At 37.8% G+C, this 22,875-nt stretch overlaps 1 protein-coding gene across 1 annotated transcript; it reads right to left on the bottom strand.

Moving 5' to 3' along the window:
• Window positions 1–980: 980 nt before the first annotated feature.
• On the bottom strand, window positions 981–21,020 carry si:rp71-46j2.7 (uncharacterized). Its single transcript, XM_059346600.1, has 16 exons — window positions 20,593–21,020; window positions 20,081–20,189; window positions 17,872–18,085; window positions 17,485–17,627; window positions 13,775–13,949; window positions 13,595–13,650; window positions 11,385–11,575; window positions 11,174–11,284; window positions 10,921–11,046; window positions 7,660–7,758; window positions 6,905–7,063; window positions 5,012–5,648; window positions 4,125–4,188; window positions 2,848–3,029; window positions 2,663–2,751; window positions 981–1,642 (listed from the first exon to the last, which is right to left on the bottom strand). The coding sequence occupies exons 1-16, from the start codon at window positions 20,779–20,781 to the stop codon at window positions 1,553–1,555; spliced, it is 2,634 nt and encodes an 877-aa protein (XP_059202583.1). The 5' UTR covers window positions 20,782–21,020; the 3' UTR covers window positions 981–1,552.
• Window positions 21,021–22,875: the final 1,855 nt, after the last annotated feature.

Consider the following 22,875-nt stretch of genomic DNA (forward strand, 5'->3'; position numbering starts at 1 on the left):
ATGCCATTCATTGCTTGGCGTGTGTGTGGGTTGTACTGTGTGAAGAACTTTGTGTTACATTTTATTTGTGTGAAAAGTGCGATAAAAATAAAGTGTGGTTGTTAATTTGCACTACTGGCACTATGTTCAACAGTTTGTTTTTTCCCTTATTATTTGATAAGATTGGTGTTTTTCTGTTTTTGTTGCTCTAAGCTGCTTTAACAGTGAAATGTCCCACTGGGATTAACAAAGTACTCAACAATATTAAGACAACCAAAAACAATGAGTGGTGGCCGTTTAGATGTAAATCACAGACTACATTATTCTCACCTGCACATTAACATTTTCATCATTAGTTTGTCATTTTTAATTTGGGTTAACGACGAGCCATCACCTCTGGGTGGTAATAGGATCAGATAAGATCATCCAGTTTCTGCTGTAAATTAAAGTGTTTTGTTCAGTGATGTTGTTACCTGGCTGCAGGGATTTAAGTGAATAAATAATGAATTTATGCTGTTACGCTGCCTGATAATCTCCCTCCTGTGACCTGGACCAGAGTAATCCTGTAATTAATTCTGTTACACTTCCATAATGAGACAGAATTTCCATTAAGGGTCACAGAAACATGGCAGAAGTTGCTGGATAAATTGTTTTTCAGGACAGCATAGCATATTAAGTTTCTTGTTTGTCTAAATCAGGATTGTTTCTGTTGTCCTGCTATGTTTGATGAAGCTTCACCCAGTAGAAAAATGTGAAAGTGCCTGAATATAAACATGACATTTCAAGTCTAGTAGTAATTATTTTTAAATACATCTCACACTTCATCTACAGGATTTCCCTCAGCGGGGGAAGTTGTTTAACTCAACTGAAATATCTTTTTCTCAAATATTGCGTCAGAGCAAATGAGCTGCTGGTATCATCGACTTATTCACTGTTAAATTTGCAATATTTATCTTTTACGGAGTCAAAACTGACTTAAAAAACAAGAAGAAACAGAAATATAACTGGAAAAAATCTTTATTAAAATGTGAAATAAACTCATTTACAACAACAGTTTTCTTTGATAGTGGTCCTGTCCACTTTGACATATTTAAGTGATTGGTAATTGTGGGATATTCTTTCGTTATTTATCTTTAGGTCATATTAACCAGAAAACAAACACTCTCACCTTATAAAAGTGCTCAAAGTGACACAAAATATTTGAGAATATTGAAATGATTTGACATTAACGTGAAGGGTGTAATTCAAACTGTAAATATGATTTTTTTTACATTTTTTTTTACTTTCTCCCCTTAGTTTTACAATAAAAGTACAAAGCTGGGTCCCACATAGTACGCTCCTGATTTCACACATTTTTAAGTCTGCTTAATCACCTACAAGTTTTAGCTTTACAAAATAAAAACCACAAGGAAATCCACAAATTCACAGTATGTTTGAGGTAAAAAATGACATTGAGGAGTGTTTGACACAAATATTGTAAGGCATTTTAAGATGTTTAATAAATAATTTGATATTCTAAAAAAAAAAGTTTAAAAAGAAGGTACCATTTAAAACAACATCAAGGGTTCACAGGTCAGTTAGTGGAGTTGGTGACTTTCTGCAGCACATGGAGGGAATGCTGCTCGTTGGGAAGAAGTTCCCTCAATAGGAATGACAGAAGCATCTAGGAAATATAAAGCAACAAAATCAGAACAATCATTGTTTTTATTCATCCACAGTCAGTCAGTTTTTAGATTTTGGTTATTATTTGGCTTCTATAAATGTGGTCTTTCAGACAAGTGGAAATAAAACCTCAAAAATACACATTTAAATGTTTATTTTACTGCAATTTTTAGATATTTACGCCTGAAGATTTCACTAAAAGTTAGCATTAGATAATGCCTCATTTGCATATTTAAACAAAACTTTTCAGAGAACTTGTAATATAAAAAATAACCACCTTAATGTAAGCCATCATCTTAGGAAGTTTGATGGTGATATGGAATTTTACAATACATATCTTTAAATGTCATTTTCTCAAATTCTGAGCCAGAAATCTCCACTTCAGTAGCACTAAGACACCAAACTTTCCAGTTTCACTCCCATCTTTATTCTGAAAGTTTTTACAGGAGGCTAAAATCAATTTTTTTGTTTTATGGCTGTTGGCAGTCAAACTGAAGTAAATACTGTGGTGATGCAAGATGTTCAAATCCTATTCTACAGACTTGTACCACACAAAATATTCGCAGCAACAACAAAATAAACATGATTATTTTTTATATAATTTTCAACTGAACTGAGAATCATCCCTTTGGGGATATTTGGGGAAATTAGATTAGATTAGATTAGATTCAACTTTATTGTCATTGAACAGAGTACAAGTACTAGGACAACAAAATGTAGTTTAGCATCTAACCAGAAGTGCAGAGTAGTAAAGTGCAAGGTATTTACATATGAACAGTGTATAAATATACTGCAGGTATGAATTGAATATGCTGTAGGATATACAGTGAATGAATATGTTATAGAAATATATACAGTAAAGAATGTACAGTAAAGCAGCAGTGCAGGTAGATGAATGGATGGTAATAAATAGTCATAAATAGTCAAAAATAGTTTCTACCCTTTTCAACGGTGTTGAATAAAGTGTGAAAAATGGAATAAATGAGGGAAGTAGAACAACAGTAACTATTTAGATACTCACATATACTAGCATTTTGTTTTCTTCACTGTCCTGAAAAAGATTAAACACAGATTCCATGTCCGTCTTCTTCAGGATGAGATAGTTTGAGTCTACAGAGAGAACAGAAAAACACATTTTAGATGGTTTATCAACCTCCAAGAATAAGTGTGTGTTTCCTGCTGGAGCACTGGAGAGGCGTCACCTACATCTGGCGTTGATCAGGTTGTGCGCTCGTTCCCTGGTCTCGTTCTTCTCCTCGTCGGTGCGAGGAGGAGGAGCAGGAGGAGCTGGCTGAAAGTCTGGCCACAGTTTCTCCCGCATGGTGTCGATGTATGAAGCCATCTGCATCTCTGTCGGGTTCATCTTGTTCAGGAAAGAGTTCACTTTTCTGTAATAGAATAAAACCAGAAGTCAATCATAGACAAGGATCTAGGTGCTTTATACCAGGAGTTCACAACCTTTTTGAGTCGCGACCCCCAATTTAACATGCATGTTGTTGGCGACCCCCCCTCACTGAACACAATCTCACAGTTCAGATCAGACAAACTCAGTTGATACGACGAATTTTGGACAAATAATGAAGCAGACAACAACTAAAACATCTCTGTCTGTGCATTTATATATATTTTTGTAACAGTCAGCTTCAAGCCAGAGACTCCTTGTAAAGTAATAACTTGCTAATTTGGGATTTGTCAGAAGAGACACAAAATTACCCAAAAAAGAATCAAATAGACCAAAAAATGACATAAAATTAAGCAAAATGACCAAAATAAGAAACAAAATGACCACAAAATGACCAGAAAAAGACACTAAATGACCAAAAAAAGACACAAAATGACCAAAATAAGAAACAAAATGACCAAAAAGACACAAAATGACCAAAAAAAGACAAAATTACTAAAAAAACAAAACACAAAATGGGCAAAAAAAGGACACAAAATGACCAGAAAAGGCACAAAATGACCAAAAAAAGACACAAAATGACCAAAAAAATACACAAAATTACTAAAAAAACAAAATGACCAAAAAGATACAAAATGACCAAAAAAAAGACAAAATTACTAAAAAAAAACAAAACACAAAATGGGCAAAAAAAGGACACAAAATGACCAGAAAAGGCACAAAATGACCAAAAAAAGACACAAAATGACCAAAAAAATACACAAAATTACTAAAAAAACAAAACACAAAATGACCAGAAAAAAGGACACAAATGACCAAAAAAAAGGACACAAAATGACCAAAAAAGTCACAAAATTACTAAAAAAAACAACACAAAATGGGCAAAAAAGACATTAAATGACCAAAAAAAAAGACAAAAACACATGAACACTTTAAGACAGTGGAGACAGAGCTGACTTCCAAAAATGATTTGACGACCCCCAGAAATCATCTCGCGACCCCAATTGGGGTCGGGACCCCAAGGTTGAGAATAGCTGCATTATACAACTCTGTACGGGTTGGAAGACAGCACCGAACTTACTTCTTTAAAATGGGCATAACTGGCTTCAACATGGCATCAAATATGTTTATGAGGATGGAGTTTCCTGTAAAGACAGACAGTATCAGGTTTACCTTCAAGAACCTACCTATAAGGAGCATATCAGTGCTTTTGCATGTTTTAGCTCATTTGGCTGTGATTCAAACAGTAAATACACAAACATTAAACTAAAGCTATAAAGGCCGCAAAGAGTATTAATATGTTTTTTCTCATCCAGTGCAAAGGTTTAACGACAGAAGGTGTTGTAGTTTGTACAACATCTCACCGTCTCCCTCTGAGACTAAATGATTGGCTATATACACTAGATCACATTGACTTTACCTGACTTAAGATATTTGATTCAATTTCAGCATTAAAAATCTTGCTATTACTAAAAAATAGGAAGATGGCAGGAAGAGGGATATTTTTTCAATTGTACATTGTTTAACACGTTTGTCCATCAATAAATTATATATCTATATATTGATTTATGCAGGTTTAAAAGAGATAGTTCAGATTAACATGAGCCTTTTAATCACATCAGTGTTTGCTCTCTGCTGTTTGGCTGCCAACTGTCACCTGGATTGTCGGAGCACATCAAAAGCACATGAATGCACCGCCCAAAATGACTTGTAATAACAGCTCATACTTTTACTTTAAAATAACACATGATGATTAATAAAGCAAACTAAATGTTCACTGTTCGTCAGGTCTCTGCAGGGTTTCTTACAATGCTGAAATGAACTAAAACACTCTTTTTTTAAACACTCTTTTTACAGAAAAGTCCATTAATCAGTCTAAAAAGCTGCAATATGATTTAAAAAAGCAGCCCTGGTTTGATCCTGAAGCTTTGAATGCCGTGTACGATTAGTAGTTGAAACACAACACACCAGATATTTCTTTCAGCAGGTCAAACAGGGCTTTGGTCGCCTCCATCTGCTCCCAGTTCACTTGACTCTTCTGACACTGGGAATCGTCCCCTCTCGGTGAAGTGCCCTGGTCCTTCACTTTAGCTCTGCTCACTCCGCCTGACATCTTAAAACATGTTCTATCCTTTTTATGCGACCTTGCGCTGAAGTGAAGCCACGATGGGCCTTCTGTGCTCTCCCCATGCAGGACTCCGTTCTGGCTGCAGTGTGGCGTGGAGCCCGACTCGGGCAGGTCTTCGTCGCCGGTGCTTTTTGTCGAGACCAGAGACTCTTGCGACCGGGAACGAGTCAGTCCTTTGAAAATCATTTTAAAGTGAGAGGTTAAGGGATTATCAGAGTCCTCCGTTTTGTCCTGAGAACAGTTTTCATTTGAAGAGTCGGAGTTCACAGCAGACTGCGGCTCCTTTTCGGTTTCTGCTCCTGCCTCCTCTGAAGGAGCGTCATACTGAGAGATAACTATAGTTGGGATTGAAGCACCGGGAACATCACTGCCCTTCTCAGTAAAGGCACCAGGGTTTTCTGAAGGCAGAGCACTCGGTTCTGGATGTAGAGACTGTGTTGTGATTTCTTTCGGGGCTTCAGTCTGAGGGCTGGAGCTCTGAAGAGGAAAGCAAAGCAATCAGCAATCAGGTTGTGACAGCTGACCCAGAGGCAGCAGCCTTTATTGCACAGAGTGGAACACACCAGCGGTAAAAAACTGATATATTTCAGTTCAGTAGGAGTCTTTTGAACCCTCTGCACCCACCACCCGCTGGGGGTTTAAAGGCTTGTTTTCTTAAAAAGAATTTGCAAAAATGGTGGTATTTATCAAAAACAGAAGCTGTCAAAACAGACAGTCCTTACCAGGAATATTTGCTTACGAAAGGAAATGCAACCATATCAAAGCTTTAAATATTTATGTCTTATGAAAATCACACATTCTACATGCCTCATTGTGAATTTCACTAATAATAAACCCTTTGCACGAATCAGATCCTGAATAAAATATTAAATTATGCACTCTTTGAGTACGCAATTTTAAGAAAGCATGATTTGGAAAAATTGTAGAAACTTTACATCTTATAAAAACAACCCAGCAGCATTGTGATTGTTCTATGAAAATGTTGCAGCTCAGACTGCACATGCACAAAGTGGAGACGGGACATAACAAAATAACAGGAAAACAGAATCAAGACTTCTTTTCCTTGTTTATTAGATTACCTCTTTCAGAAGGAAAACAAGAAAACACAATGTCATTTACCTTTTTTAAAGCCTATTAAACGTCCCAAACAACAAAATATTGACTTGTGTTTCTTTGTTTTCTCTGATTAAATTGAATAATTAAATGATGGGATGATACACAGAGTAAACATCAGGATATGTTTAACTGCAGTTGTTTACAACTTGTGTCTCATATCCATTGTTTGGGTTATTGATTTATTTGTTATAATAAACTTATGACAAAGTAATTGCAGAGATCAGGCAGACACGAGCAGACAGGAGATCGGATGAGTCAGCAGTTTATCCAAATTATTTAAAACGCTTTGTTTGGAGTAAAAACCGAAAGTGAGTGATGCCCGTAAAATCCTTTCCTACACAAGAATGTGTGTGCAACCAACCATGGGAAGTAGGTCAATATTGAACCAGTGTGTAAACTGTGAAGGATGTTTATACTGGACAGTTTGAGTAATGATTTTACCATCCCTCTTTGTTTTCTCTCCTGGGAGTCTGTTTAAACTCTGTCTGATGCTCCATGACGTTTGACCATTGATACATAAATGTCTTGGCGGGAACTATCTTACTTTTACTGATAGGAAAGACAAAAATACAAAAGTAACCCAGAGGATGTAGTGGATCAGATATGCGTGACTGTACCTCCTCTTCCTCTTGACCCGGGGTCAGGAAGTAGGCCAAGCCACTGAGGAGGCCCCACACGCCCCCATAATGCTCCTCCTCATTCAGCAGTTTGTCGAGAGGACAGAGGAACTGGAAAACCGGTTGAGTGTGGCCGATCAGATTATCAGAAACTAACTCCTGGAAAATAGAAGAACAATGTTGAGTCATGAGGTTTTTGTGACTGAAGTGCTTATCTGTCAGCAGATCTGAGGACTCGTCAAGTACTTCTAAAACATTCTCAGTTCAAATGAAATAAAAAAAACAAACAGTTTAAGTGGTGTGAAGAGCATGCCAAACCCCCTTAAAGCCATGTTGGCCAATTATGCAAGAAAAAGAACAACATGTCGGCCAATCAGAAGCCTGAAAAAAAGCTATTAACAGAGGTCTACCTGGCTGCAGTGGCCCACATGATGTGTCAACCAGTAAAATAGTCTTGTTAACAAGATAAGAGCCAGCTGCATTTTAGTCACGTCAACCTTGCACAAAGTGTTGCATCTTTTGTGACGCCTTACAAAAGGAGATATCGGTTCACAATCTGACATTACAAATCAAAAGATCTGTTTGCAGTGTTGACTGAAAACAGTTTCTGAACATCTTCACCCTGGGAAGACTTTTAACAAAGCTGAGATTTAAGAGATCTAAAACACAGTTTGCATTTGGGTAAAAGGTCATAGCGCAAAGAACATTTTAAAAACTACCCGTGGACAAGGCTTAAGTTTTCTTGTGTCTTTCACCTGCAGGAAGGTCTCCACTGATATGCGAGCTTCTTCTTTAAGCCCATCATTAACCTCTGACTCCTGCAGCACCAGGATTGAAGGCAAGCTGGTTGTGTCCTGAAAAAAACAAAAGGGGGTTTCTACAACAAGAAAGCTTCAAGTCTGAACAGTGTTTGGTCAACCCCTCGGGTTTTTCACATCTGGCAAAAATGTAAAAACTGTACTATACATATGACTGCATATTGAATTCCAGACTGAAGAAAAAAGTTGTGGTTTGGTTTCGCAACAATTCTTCCCCACTCTGGCTGAATAGACTGAGAACAGAAACTATTTTCTCTGAGCTCAGAAGAAAAAACCCTGACAGCCAGAAGATCTTCTTTCAGTCAATACTCATTATGACGTCCATTTGCAGAAACTTATCAGTTAAATTGCCCGATAGAAATTCAAGGATCAACACTGGACTACATGATTATGGTTCATCAAAAGTGAATTTGTCATTTTCAGCCGTTGTTCCCGTACTTCACTCAGCAGTTTCATTTGGGCGAAAATCTGCTTTGCATTGTCAGCTTGAAAAAAAAAAGAGATTCATACTAATCAAACCACAACTCTCAGGCTGTCCTCAACTCTTAGTTTACAAGCATTAATACAATTCTGTTGACTCATCCATTAGTTGATTTAATCACCAGATCTTTAAAAATGAGTTTCTTCATAGAGAATCATGTATGAGCACCACTTTAAATTTTAGAACACAACAACCTTTCATGTAACATTACTTTTTTTTTCAAAATGATTTAAAATGGTCAGTTAATCTGTTAAGTTTCCGAAGAAATCGATCCCCTTTAGGGTCAGGTTATAAAAGCCATACACTCAGAGCCGGTTCAGACCTCCATGGGGACTTGGGCAACATTCTGCTAAGGGGGCCTCCTAACTGAACCCATAAATGATGTTGCTTGCTGTGCACACGTGGTTGAATGATGAATGAATGAACCAAGTAACAAGTAACAAGTACAAGTACAACGAAATTGAGCCATCATCCCGTCCAGAACGTATAAAACACCCACAAACAATATGACAAAGGTAAACAGGACAGGAAGACAGGGTATGAAGAGAGAGAAATACAGCACATGAGGAGAGGAAATGAGGAAAAAAAGCATGAAAAAAACCCTCAGCAACGTGGTTGTGTGACTAGTGGCCGAGGCTGCCTGTTCTTCCCCTGTATCTGGCTGTACTGGACCTGTGCTGCTTGTACTGCCTGAGGCGGCTGCATCTGACTCATCTGTGCCGGTTGAAGGTGTAAATGGCTCATCTGTGCCTGTCCTATATGAAGCTGGCTCTGTGCCTCCACTGGCTGGAGTCTGTGCTGAAACTTAAGCATAGCACCTGTAAAATATAGATATGGCTACGATTAATTCAGCTCCATCAAATTGGCTGCACTTGTTTTACTTTCTTATACTTCAAATTAGGGCTGGGCGATATGGCCCTAAAAGAATATCACGATATTGCAGGCTATTTTGCGCTAACGATATTCTTGGCGATATTACAAAATACTTAAAAAGATATAGAATATATATATATTTTTTAGTCTCTTTAAATAATTAAAAATCTAAAATGTAGTTTGAAGTGCAAATCTCAACAGTTGCCAAATACAATTTGTTTTACTCTTGACTCTTGAGTATGAGCAAATGATAAATATAACCATTTAGGGGTTCTGGGGGCATATTTTAATGAAATTTTGTAAAGGAGAATAAAAGGTTCTTCTATGTTTTATTTAAGGAATCTTATTTTGACAGTCTTCTTGGATCTCGTGGATTCTCTTAACACACCGTGCTATTATTTTGAAAGCTGCATGTGTTTAGCTACAGGGAGCAAGTAGCTTTTTGTGATTAAAACAACTTTAACCACTACATCAAGAAGTAGGAACGTTGCCAATATCATGATATGCATTTTTTTAACCATAAAAAAAATACAGATATTATTGTGAACGATACGATATGGCACACCCCTACTTCAAATGTAGGTGATTTAGATTATTATTTAGCCTATTTAGCACCATTGTCATAATGTTTCACAACATTTATTTATTCACTAATATATCTGCATCTATTTGCCTGTGGGCTATCCATGCAAACAAAATTCAATCTTAGTAAATATTTATCCATTACTTTCCATTTTGTATAAATGCAGTTGTAACTACACAACTAAAATTATAGAGAGTGAGACCGGGGCTCCCCAGGGCTCAGCGCCCTGTTAATGTAGGTCAAAGAGGGACTAGTCCCGTCCCTCCCACTCTCCCACCCAAAGAGGAGAGTTACCCGACTGCTGTTTTTCATTTTCATGCTGTTTCTTTTTCCTTTTCTCATTCCCCGAGGGATAACTCCCGCTTCATCTTGCTAGGTTGATGCACATGCACTGGGAATCTGACGTGTGCGAGCAGCGAACCGGTACTGCATATACTGAAAATACATTAGGCGGGCTTAAGCACATATTAGGGTAACTTCCAAACTTAGTTTTTTTAATGAAAATATTTTGAAATTGTATGAGGTAGTGATCTCTTTATGGCAAGTGTGGCGATAGCAGTATCAGTTTAAAAACATTTTTTTAAAAATGTATCCTTAAAATAGACATTACATCTGAGGACGCAGCATGCCTTCCCTCCCACACTCCTGACAAATATTTTTCTAATGCTTTTAGCAGGCCAAGACAAGCTGGGAAAATAACTGTGATTAGTCCCTGGAAATATTCTATCATAATAATTGCAATAATGCTAGTATATTGGCTATTGACATGGTGCAGAGGCATTCCTTAAAACATGACAAGAATTAAACCATATTTGTGATTTAATATGCCAATCTCTCAGTGCTGTTTTCAAATGAACTCCTTGACCAGACTGTGACACTCACTTATACACTTAAAAATGCTCTTCAGTTGCCACACATTCTGCAAAGGCTAATAATTTCCCTGTAACTGCCTGTGGCTGTTAGTGCTGCTCTTTGTAAACAGAAAGGGGATGCAATTTTGTGCCAAATGTATGCATATAACCTAAACCTTAAGTGTGTGAAAATAGCACAGGAGCACAGACAGTATTTGGCTGGCAGCACAGTGAGAGGGTTATTTTACCATTTGCACCGTTTCTTTTTGTGCAGATTAAGTGGCTGCAAAAGCTTCAAAATCCTGTGAATTTGCCTGTCAGAGTATATCAGCGGTGTCTGGACCACTTAAGGGCAGAAAATTATATATTAAATGAAAAAAAAAAAACATTTCCCTCCATCTGCCTTTTACCTGCCATCTGTTGCGGAAGTATATAACATCCATGTATGTCTTCTTGATGTCCCACTGCAGGTTCTCGGGGCTGCCCTTCTCCTCCAGGTGAACGGTGAAGATGAGCTCCTCCTCGTCCCCGTCCACCTACGAACACAGTTCACTGCAGCTCAAACATTAACAAACCATCCAAGGACAAGCTTTTACAGAGCCCCAGCAGACAGATAACAAGCCTCCGGGACATTCCACACTGTCACTGATATTTATAACTCACATGAGGGATGCTGACAGCCCAGCGGCCAACGCGCCACATCTCATATGACAGCTTGAATTCCATCATGTCCTCTTGGACGCCTGTCAAGTAGTCTTCCAGATCGCTGTCGTCCTAATGGTGTTGGCCCAAAAAAAGCAGCAGTGAATCTGTCATGTTTCACAAATTGTCATCGTCAGTTTAATGTATTGCGTTATGTGTTGAGCATACTCACCCTGTCAGAGTCCTGCTGGCTGTGCAGGGAGCCCTCCCTGCTGCTGACATCGTCGTCGCCGGACACGTCGCCCTGGATCGCCATGACCCGGAGAATCAGCTCCTGCTCCACCTTCTTCATCTTCTTCTTCTTGGCCTTCTTAGACTTCACCTTGTCGACAAGTTTAGACCAGCCTGCTTTTAATTTGTTAGCTGAAAAAAACAACAAGAACAACACATTTAAAAAACACAGAGAAATCCTTTCCACAATTTATGTTCGAGTAATTAACCTTTTTTTTAACCCTTTAACAGGTGGAGAACTATATTTGGTAACTTCAGTGGATATCAAAATGGGGTCGAGGAAAAAGTTGCAAATTTACTAGATTAAAGTGGCAAATCTACAAGAAAAAAAGTTGCAGATTTAAGGTTTTAAAGTGGCGAATCTGTGCGAAAAAAGTCAGATTTACGAGATATAAAGTGGTGAAGCTGCAAGAAAAGTTGCTTTTTCCCCACTTCTCATAAATCTGTGACTTTTTTTCTTCCACGCAGATTTGCTACATTAGTTCTCTTAAATCTGAGACTTTTTTCTTGTAGATCTGCTTTAATCTAGTAAATTTGCAACTTTTTTTCTCAAAATATTTTTATTTTTTATTTTGGATATCCACTGAAGTTACCAAATACGGTTCTTCGCCTGATAAAGGGTTAAGCATGAGAACAAGATAATTGAGATAAAAAAAATATTGGGTCACATTCCATTTCATAATGATGTTTGTTTCATCTTTTGTTATAAATTCCTCCCATTTTCTCAGAGTTACTGATTGAAAATATGTTGACAATAGATTTAAGGATTTTAAGTAGGTTGTGGCAGTACACTAGAATATATTTAATTACATTTATTTAGGTCTAATTTATTTTTATATATTATTTTTTATATATTTGAAATGTTTTAGTACTTTTCAGTGGTTTGTGGAAGTGCACTAAAATAAATGTACTTTATCTTATTTATTTTTTATATAATTCATTTTTTATAAATTATATTCCCATTTTTGTATTAAAGTAAAAAAAATATATAATGTATTAATATATTCTTTATTTTATTTCTTTATCAAATTTTTTAAATGTGGTTTTCTATTGATTTTTTTGATCAAGGTTTTTTTTTTTTTTAAATATAGTACAACAGGGGGAAAAACAGATAGCATGAATATAAAACAACATAAATTATATTTAAAGATTGACAAAATCCACTGTTAAAGACATAAAAGTAATTTAAAAAAGGTATTTTAAGAGTGGTATTTTATAAAAAAAAAAAAAACAATGTAGCATGTGTTTCCTCAAAAACAAAACACAAAAAGAAAAAAGAAATATCCGTTTTTGCAAATGAACCCTTCAAATGCATGATATTTCCAAAGTCAGTAAGTAATTGCAATATTATGATTATAATTTTAGTTGAGCAGCCCTAGAAGAAGCACAGTGTCCCTTCTGATAAACTGGGTATTTCATAAGGAGAGAATAGCAATGCATTCCACCTCGACCTAAACAACAACTTGTCTAATTATCTGCATTGTGATGAAGAGCATCTCTGTGGCGAGAAATGTAGAGAAAAAGTCACTAGATATAGTCACATTTCATTATGAGCGATTAAACTTCAACATGACGCCCTGATAATGAATAAATGTCCCATCAGAGTTAAATAATTCTTACAGATTGTGACAAATGATGGTGTTTCTTCTCAGAATTAACGACCATTACAGAAAACACACATATTTGTCATATTACAGGTTTCCTTACCCTATAATTAATTCTTATTTAGTCATCATTAATGTCGTATTGTTTGCCACACAAAGAGAGGAGTTGCTTGAAAATATTTGCATTCAGCTCGCCGTTTGTGTAATTAGCTGTCTGGACAAACAAACAAAAGAAACGGGAGATTAATTAAAAACTGAAAGGCAGGCTGCTAAAGAAAATTACAATGTCACGTATCTGACAACAGATTGCTATTCATCAAAATGTTGTACAAAACGTTATGCAAGCACAGGCCTCTCTATTCTCCAGACACCCACAAACTACTCCATCTGCTTTCCTCCAGTCTCCATTATCCTCATCTGAAATGTTTCACACTCGGAGCGGAGAGAAAAGAGAGGTTATAATCACGTTCTCGAGGTTAAAGTGTTGAAGAGCTTTGAATTAGATAACAAGCCTTTCAGTCACAACCACTTGAATCACAAAACACACCTTTCCTCTTTGCCTTGATCCTGGTGCTGGTTGAACTCCCCGCTCCTTCCAAGCTCCTAGAAAATGAGAAAAGCCAGTGAGTTCCAATTTCAAACACAGAAGCGGCTCTCACAGCGTGGCTCTGAGGCTCACTGTGCCGAGGTCGAGCTAGCGGGGTGCAGGAGATGACAGCCAACTCACACTTGACTGCCCTCGCCTTCGCCCTCGCCCTCCTGTGAAGCCATCGAGGTTTGATCTGGGTCTGATCCACACAGCTCCTCCACGGAGCCTTTGGGGGTTACACTGTCCAGCTGGCTCACCACCAGCTGGTTCAGGTTGTCGGGGTCCGACAGCCATGCCACCACCAGGCCCAACCCTGCAGAGAACAGCCAACACACTGATTCTACCGTCTCTGCATGTCACGACACAAACACACTTGCTGTGTTCCGATACCCATACTTCCCGTACTTACTATACTTAGTTTGAGTACGCAGGGTGTTCCGATTCCGATCGCGGCGAAAAGAAGTGTACCTAAAGCAGGAGTTCTCAACCTTTTTGAGTCGCGACCCCCAATTTAACATGCATGTTGCCCGCGACCCCCGCTCACTGAACAGAATCTCACACGAACAGTTCATATCACCCAAAAAACAAACATGACCAGAAAGACACAAAATTACCAAAAAAAGGAAACAAAATGACCAAAAAAGACACAAAATGACCAAAGAAATAAACAAAATGTCCAAAAAAAGACACAAAATGACCAGAAAAAGACAAAATGACAAAAAAGACACAAAATGACAAAAAAGACACAAAATGACCAAAAAAGACACAAATTGACCACAAAATGATCAAAAAAAGACACAAAATGACCAAAGAAATACACAAAATGTCCAAAAAAAGACACAAAATGACCAGAAAAAGACAAAATGACTAAAAAAAGACACAAAATGACAAAAAAGACACAAAATGACCAAAAAAAAGACACAAAATTACCAAAGAAGACTAAAACACATTTACACATGAACACTTTAACACAGTGGAGACAGAGCTGACTGAAAATGATTTGGCGACCCCCAGAAATCATCTCGCGACCCCAATTGGGGTCCCGACCCCAAGGTTGAGAATAGCTGACCTAAAGGACCCGGATGTTGCCCTCATAACGGTCAAAACGCTGAGTGTGGAACGATGTTCACTATACACACTCAACGGCTGCCATCTTGTCTACGTAGCTGAAGAGGCGGAGCCAGGCAGAGCCGCTTAGCTTGAAAAAAATGTTTGTAATGGCGGCAACAACAACAACGGAGCATTGTCTGTCAACATCAGGAGGAGTAGGTAACGTTGCTGACGACGACGCCGCATTCTCCACATTTGCTGCGTTAACGGAGGCATATTGCCGGATTGTAGAAGTAAAGATTGAACAACACAAAGGGTCATTTTTTCGCCGTTCAAATCGGGAAGTTTTTCGCGGGTGACGAGCCGTGGCGGCTGTCGCGAGCCTAATTTCCGGTAAGTGCACCACGGAGTATTAGATTTGGAACAACACTCACCTGCTGAAATCTGCGTACTTAGTAAGTGCAGATAGTGTACTGCGTTTAAGTGTACTCATGGAAGTATGGCTATTGGAACACAGCAACTGAGATCAGGAGGAAGAGTCTCACATTTTACAAAATGATTGGATTGTAACGACGGCCGATATCAGCCTATCAAAGGCATATTGCTATCAGTGCAAATGTCTGATATGTGCCCTTATGAAAACTTTTTTACTCAATATATAATGCAGAAAATGTAGCTTGGTGTGCTTTAGAAATGTTGTTAGCTATTAATGTTTTGTCAGCAATTGACTGAAGCTGAACAGTTATGATGTATATTTAGCTATTTATTCTATTCCCATTTATTATTTTTTTCTGCAGTTATCATTTATTGAATTGGCTGACAATGTAATACATTGTTTGTGTAATGTATAATAATGTCAAACAATGTTAAATATGATTTGATAAAGGTTTATGTTTGAGAATTATTATTCCAGCTCAAAAAATGACTATATCGGAGCATATTAGTTATCAAAGAGTCCCCCCCCCCCCCCCCCCCATATCGGTTGGGCTCTAGTTTGAAATAGTTATTACAACAACTCAGTAATTTATTATGGTTTAAAAATATGTATTACTGCAACATTTTCCAATATACGTTTATTTGCTTTCTTGCAAGGTGAGCAGCAGCCAGTTAGCTTAGCATAGGATTCAGACTGGAAACAGCTCGTCTCTGTCTGTCTCCCAGCAACCCTAAAGATAATTCACATGTTTGTTCAATCTGTACAAGAAAGCAAATACTTGCATTTCCCAAAATGTCAAATTATGTCACTTATAACCCATTAAAACCACTGTTTTTAATCCAATTCCATGTTATGCCATTTGAGCATAAAATCATGTATTCTGTGATATAAGGCTTTCCATCTAGATGACTCTGGTTATCTCTGCTGTATTATGGAGCGCTGCAGTGTTTGATGCAATGAAACAAAATCAATGTTGTTTCTAAACATTGACACAAAGATCTTCCCACACATTTAGTGTATTGATTTTTTTTTTGTGATTTTCCCAAAATTGGCATTATGCAAACAAACCATTTAAAGCTGTTTTACAAAAAGGGACCTACTGAACCTTTATAATGTAAAACTATATTGACTATTTAGCGTGAATAATTGTGATCATGTTTTGTTTTTTTTAAACTCAGTGAAATTGGAATGGAAATAATATTAATATATTGTATTTTTGTAGCAGGCAAGGTACATTTTCAGTGTTTCAGTGTTTTTCTGTTTGTTTTTTTTATCTCCAAAAATGAAATATGCATCAAAATAGTTCTTGTTGCTCATCATTGATATTTGCCAGACTGTGAAAACGACTTTTGCAGAATGTGTCTTTGAGGTTCAGGTGGCAGAGCAGCCGTCCACTGATAGGAAGGTCAGCGGCTTGATCTCTGGCGCTGTGTGTACATGTCGAATAATCCTTGGGGAAAATACTGAAACTCAAATTGATCCTGATGCTGTGCAACCTTTTTTTTTGTGCGAGTGTGCTTATGAATGTTTAAACTTCCCGATGAGCAGGTGGTGTCCTGCATGATAGTGACCGCTGGTAGCCATCAGTGTGTGTGTGAGTGTGAGAATGTGTGGAAGCTGACTTGTAGTGTAAAAATGCTTATATAAATGCAGGCCTTTTATCATTTAACATTCAAACAAACTGCCATTTGAAGGCTTAAAATACTTTCTATAATTACTTAGATATGCTATAATATTTTATAATATAATAGATATTTACTAATTTTGATTAGGACCGCAGCTGGTTAAAACATTAAACTCAAAGATTAATAGGTTAAATTCAGCCTCAGCCCTTTCACAAACATTTCTTTTGACTTGGGAATGAGCTGTACAGTACATCACAATATTAGGGAAAATCAGGATTATCATTTGTAGTGTGAAAGCAAAGCCTTTGCATAATGTGCCAACTGTTCCAAATTATTGCAAACACTCAATTATGCATCAATGAACAAAACTATTTAGTTAGAAATGAGTTGCCAAGATGAGGACATGCAGATAATGTTTTAACTACAGCTGTAAAAATCACTTATTGTAAGTGAGCCATATGCATAATTGCAAAAACCTACTGCACAGCAAGACTCCCACGAGATAAGACGTTTTATCTGCTGCTGGAAAAAAAAGCGACAAAACCCTAAAGGGAACTGGCAAATCACTGCGGAAGTTCGCCTTCCTTTTATGCAGCCCAAAATTCATGTCCTAAGCTCTACTATGCCACTGACAATAAGGGATTACATACAATTCACACTTGTAGAAGAAGTTGTGGGAGGCTTAGCCGTTATGTAAGAGTGTGTTCCTGCAGAGAGAGAATTTAAGGCTTTCTTACCCTTTAAGGCAATGATCTCATTTAAGGCACAGCGGTTGACTTCTCGGTCCCAGAGAGATTCGGGAAAAAGGTTACGTACCAGAGCGTCTGAAAATTCTCGGAGAACTGCGATCTCCTCCGCTCTGGAGCTGAACAAGAGCTCTCTGAGACAGAAAGCCAAAGAGAGGTGACTATTAAAGTAAGTGCTGCACTGGATCAGAGATGTTTATCACCACACATCTCTGATTATCTTAAATCTGATGTAAAATAACAGGCATTTGGAAGTAACTGCAGGTGCGAGCTTGTAAAAGTGAGGTAAATTATTCATAGGTGATAAAAAAATATGGAGGTATTTATGGAGTTCAGACACATCACGGGGTGCAAAGAGTAACTGAAGCAGAGTTTCACCTGTCAGACTGCTTCGCATTATGCAAGTGCTGGGTCAGAATGCGAACGGAGCCCACGACTGCCTGGCAAACATCAAAGTCTTTGGCTCTTGCAATGATCCGGTCAATTACAAAGTCGAACTCCCCGCTGAGCACCTGGTGCAGAGGCTGGTGCTCGCGCGGCTCGGGAACGGCGTACCAAGGCAGGATCAGCTGGGCGTAGGCGCACTCGAACACTGAGGGGAGCGATCACAAAAGAAAAAAATTCACAGTAACACTAAAACTCCCACGCTCTCCCTCCTGAACATCAAACTTTGAGGGCTGCAGAGACTTTAAAGCTTGTTTGTTGAAATCCAAGCTCTGTTATTTTTCAATTCAAAACTCAGCACAAATATTCCTGACAGGATTTCCCTCTGGAGAGCATGTTTTATTTACTGCAACACAACGTTATTTATACATCATATAGTGTTCAGCTGAGAAAACCAGCTGAAAGCGCTGATGTGGGGCTTTCACACAGTATCTCATTTATGTGCGAGGCCCATAAGATTTTTTAAACAACCTGTGAATTATTAATATTTTCAGTGATTTACAGGAATACATAGACTTTAGGCACAAAAACAAGTTGGAATAAAATCCCTTTACATGTAAAAAGGCTGTAGTATATTTTTATTTCTAACATTTTTCAGCTGCGTTTGTGATTAACAACCTGAAACTGTTTTATAGTAGAATTTTGAGATAAGGATTAATACTGATCTGCACTCCAACAACGTAATATTGGCGTCCATTCACATTGCAATCTGGCATTGCGGAGGAGACAGTAGTGCTGTGTAAAATCAGCAATCGCTGAGCTGAGTTAATTCAGAACAATAATGGCAGAGGAACTGCCCGTCGTGCTGATTCTCGCTGTAGAGATTCTACAGACTCAAGCAAAGTTGTTCTGCATTTTGCTGAAAATGATTCAATTACTGTCTGACTTCAAGAGAGAGGCATGTCTCTGATCATACGGTCCACTTCCCTTATTATCCAGTTGTTGGTTGCAAAAATAACCTACGTCATATATTTTCCGTTCCCATCTGGACAATTCAACGCCTCTTTTACTACCTCCAAAGGTGATACAGAGCTGGGATCACTTGGTCCCGCCATCACGCCTCTGAGATTCAGACTGAAGGAAAAAGGCCGAAAAGGCAGAAATATCGCAACTTGAACCCACCTGAAAGGAGCTAGAGACTGCATTTCCTCAGGAAGAATAATCTGGTGGAAAAACTGTCTCTGGCCTTTTATCAATGCACTATTGACACTGTGCTGAGCTACGGCATCTCGCTGTGGTTTCCCTGTTGTACTGCAGCTGAGAGAAAAGCGCTCCAGAGGGTCATAAACACTGCCCAGAAAAACTCACTGGATGCCCTGTTCTCTCTCTCTACAGACTGAAATGACACACAGCATGGTCTCATCTCACCTGGTCACCACCTTTTTTGAACTGTTGCCCTCTGGGAGATGCTACAGAGCCAAAACAAACAGAACTACAACAACAGTTTCTACCCCAGAGCTGTTATTGCACTAAATACTGCACAGTTAAACACCTGAAACACTTGAAATGCATCACACCCGACCTCACTGAAATACAATGGTTTACTTTGTTTTGTCTTATATAAAACTTGCATTGAATTTGAGAGCATCTACCTCATTATTCTTGAACTTGTGCGATGACAACAAAAAGATTCTGAAATAATTTCTTTGCCTTGACACATTTAAAAGCAGAAGACACTAAAAGTCACTCTTGTTCTTAATGAAACGGAGCTCAGAGCTGCGATATCAATCTTAAGAGACATGTGAATAAATGCTGCATCTATTTGACACATAGCAAACAGCAGATAATGAGCAAGAGAATCAGACATCTTACTTCCTGTTTAACACATCGCAGCCACATACAGCCCATATGCTCAGAGGGTGTGTTTTTCATCCCTTTCTTTTTTTCCCTTAAAGCCCCTCCTTGCTTCGTGTAACATGAGCTCCGGCTGCAGCTGTGTCTATGCAAAAACTGTCCTTTTCAACTGTGTCAAGTCAAAACAGACGTGAAATTTGCTGACAAAACAACTCGAAGTCAAAGCAAGAACCTCGACTTGAACCTTGACTCACTCACATCTTCATAAAAAGACTGTCAGAGCTGTTAAATTCAATGTGATTACAGCACATAGAAACACATTTTCTCCTGTGTGTGAGACATGCCTCACCTTGCTGCAGAGCCGTCTTTACATGTGGGTACTGAGACTCCAGTGGTTCAGTCTGCTCGCTGCTTTTTGCATCTGTCAAATCACCAAACAGCTCTCCTCTGGCAGATTCCTGAAAAACAAAAAGACACCAAGGACTGATATGAATATAAAAATAAACTGCAACATCAATACGTGCTGAACTCTCTCTGACATTGATGTGATGAGTGAAAACAAGTTCTTCAGGCCACATTTCACAAAAAAATGCCCCTCAGGCTACAAGTGTTACCACTTCAATATTTGTCTACTTTTACTAATCTAACAGCTCGAGTATTTGTACATCTTGACCTGTAAACACTGCACACACGTTAGATTATTGACTTAATCTAACATTTAAACTTATCTCACTTGTTAAATGGCTGTTTAATGTGCTATCATGTGATCTGATAATGCATCTCATGCTCATATTTCATATTTAACACATTAGACACGACTCGTAAACTCTTTCCGGCAGTAAAAGACAATGCATTAAAGACCTGAAATGTGTTTTCCTTCGCCTCTTCATCAGTTTGAGTGCTGCTCTCTCGTCCACTGGACCCGAACAGCAGTGGAGTGTAAAAACAAAAAAGGAAACAGAGAAAGTACTGGGTCACAGTGCGACCGCAGTCTGAAAAATACCACACCAAGCCGAGGGTTATGGCGATGGAGCAGCGCCATAGATACATCTTCTTTCTTTCTTTCTTTCTTCACAGGAGCCTCTTTCTGCTCGCGACTCTCTCCCCGAGCAGATCTTTGTTGCACACAGCCGGAGCTGCTCGGTTCTCCCGCATCTTTAGAGCCGACTACAAGACGCGGTTTCTTCGAAACACGAAGCGAAACTGCAGGAAAAAAATCGAACTTTATTAAACTGGTCAAAGCGGAGCTGTGATTGGCTGCGGGAAGTCCCCGCGTGCCTGTTGTTGATTATAAGAGCATGCCATCTACAGGTCACACCTTTACCTGACAGCACGGACAGGTCCAGTCTTAAATATATATATATATATATATATATATATATATATATATATATATATATATATATACACACACTACTATTACTACTACTACTACTACTACTACTTATTATTATTATTATTATTATTATTATTATTATTATAACAAATGATATATATAAACAAATTACACCGCACACTTTTCCCTGACAGCAGGGTGAGATCCAGTCTTGAAAAATAAGAAATAAATAAATACTACGACTACTACTACTATTACTACTACTACTACTACTACTACTAATAATAATAATAATACAAACTACTACAAAAACCTTGAGGGTGATCTTGTGTCGGGGTTGCACAAATGCTCTGCACTTTTTGTGATGCAGTTTGCATTTCAGTGAGTGGAGATCTTTTCATTTACAGTCAGAACCTGTTCATTTTCAGCAGGAAAAAAAACAACAACACTGAGAATTCAACTTTCTTAAACTATTGTTTGCTGTTGTGACATGTCATGTATACAATGTACAACAAGATCCGTATATAACCAAATCAATGTCAGGATGAAGTTGATTCATCATTCCTACTGCTTATAAATTGTGATTTTCACGAGTGTAATGTAGTATAGTGCAGTTTTTCCACTATATCATATTATATAATAGTATTTAAAAAATACAAAATAATGTGTTATGGTGTCAGGATAAGTTTCCCTTCAGCTACACCTACTCCCCACCACAAAAAAAAATAGAATGGTAACTGAGCTATGTATATATTCAGTTAAAAGTTGTTGTTTTTTTGTTTTTTTTAAGTTAAATTCTGCAGCATTTTGGCTTCTGCCCTCTTTAATTGCACTCTTATGGTAGATAGTGTACACTTGGCAGACCAGACTACTTGTGAACTATTTTGGTGCTTTTCAAACATCAAAAGTTAAGAAAAATTGAACACATTCCTTCTTCGGCACTGCAATCTTTCTCAGTTAATTTCTAAAAGTGCTGAGATAAAGTTTTCTTACACATTCTCAAGAAATCTTCCTTTGCATAACAAATCTTTGTGTTTTATTTCTTTTCTTAACATTTCTTAACAGTGACTTCAAATGTTTTTAAATAGACATAAAACAACAAGTGGTGAATTGTACTCATTGAAGGTGCGTCTTTGTATGATGATATTACTGATTTGTGAAGTAAAACCCTTCTGCTGTGAAGTTATTAATTTACTTTATTAATTTGTGTGGACTTTGTGACACAACAGCAAATGTCTTTTCAATGTGCCAATTGAAAATAGCATATTTTCAATCCAGACAATACCTGCTACACAGTAACATGTTCTCTGCCTAGCACAATAAATTAGGCTCATCCGTCAACGTCAAATCATAGAAAATATTGTATTTCATCTGGCAAAGTAAAACGGAAAACTGAACAGGCTTACACTCATTGGCAAAAAATACGTAGATTCACAGTTTGTATATTATGTTATATGTAAATAATCAGTCATAATATGAGGAAATATTTTGATTCTGTTTGTTATATACTGCAAAAACTTGACTGTTTAATGATAGATTGTGAATGATTACTTGACTATTTTGCTCATTCATCAGAAGAAAGTTATGATCTGACACCTGTCGAGCGAAGTCTGTGTCAGTGAGCTGAAATGGTTTGCTTTCATGTTTAATATGTAACTTTCAGGTCGCATTGTGGGCGATAGATTGTGGCAAAATGTGTCTCTGTGTGTGCATGCACGACTTTTATTGCCTCAATAATATAATTTTGTTTTTACAACATATGTATTGTTATTAAAACAATACTAATGTTATGATGCTTATAATAGATA

The sequence above is a fragment of the Centropristis striata genome, chromosome 12 (genome assembly GCF_030273125.1).
Source record: "Centropristis striata isolate RG_2023a ecotype Rhode Island chromosome 12, C.striata_1.0, whole genome shotgun sequence".
Taxonomy (NCBI): domain Eukaryota; kingdom Metazoa; phylum Chordata; class Actinopteri; order Perciformes; family Serranidae; genus Centropristis; species Centropristis striata.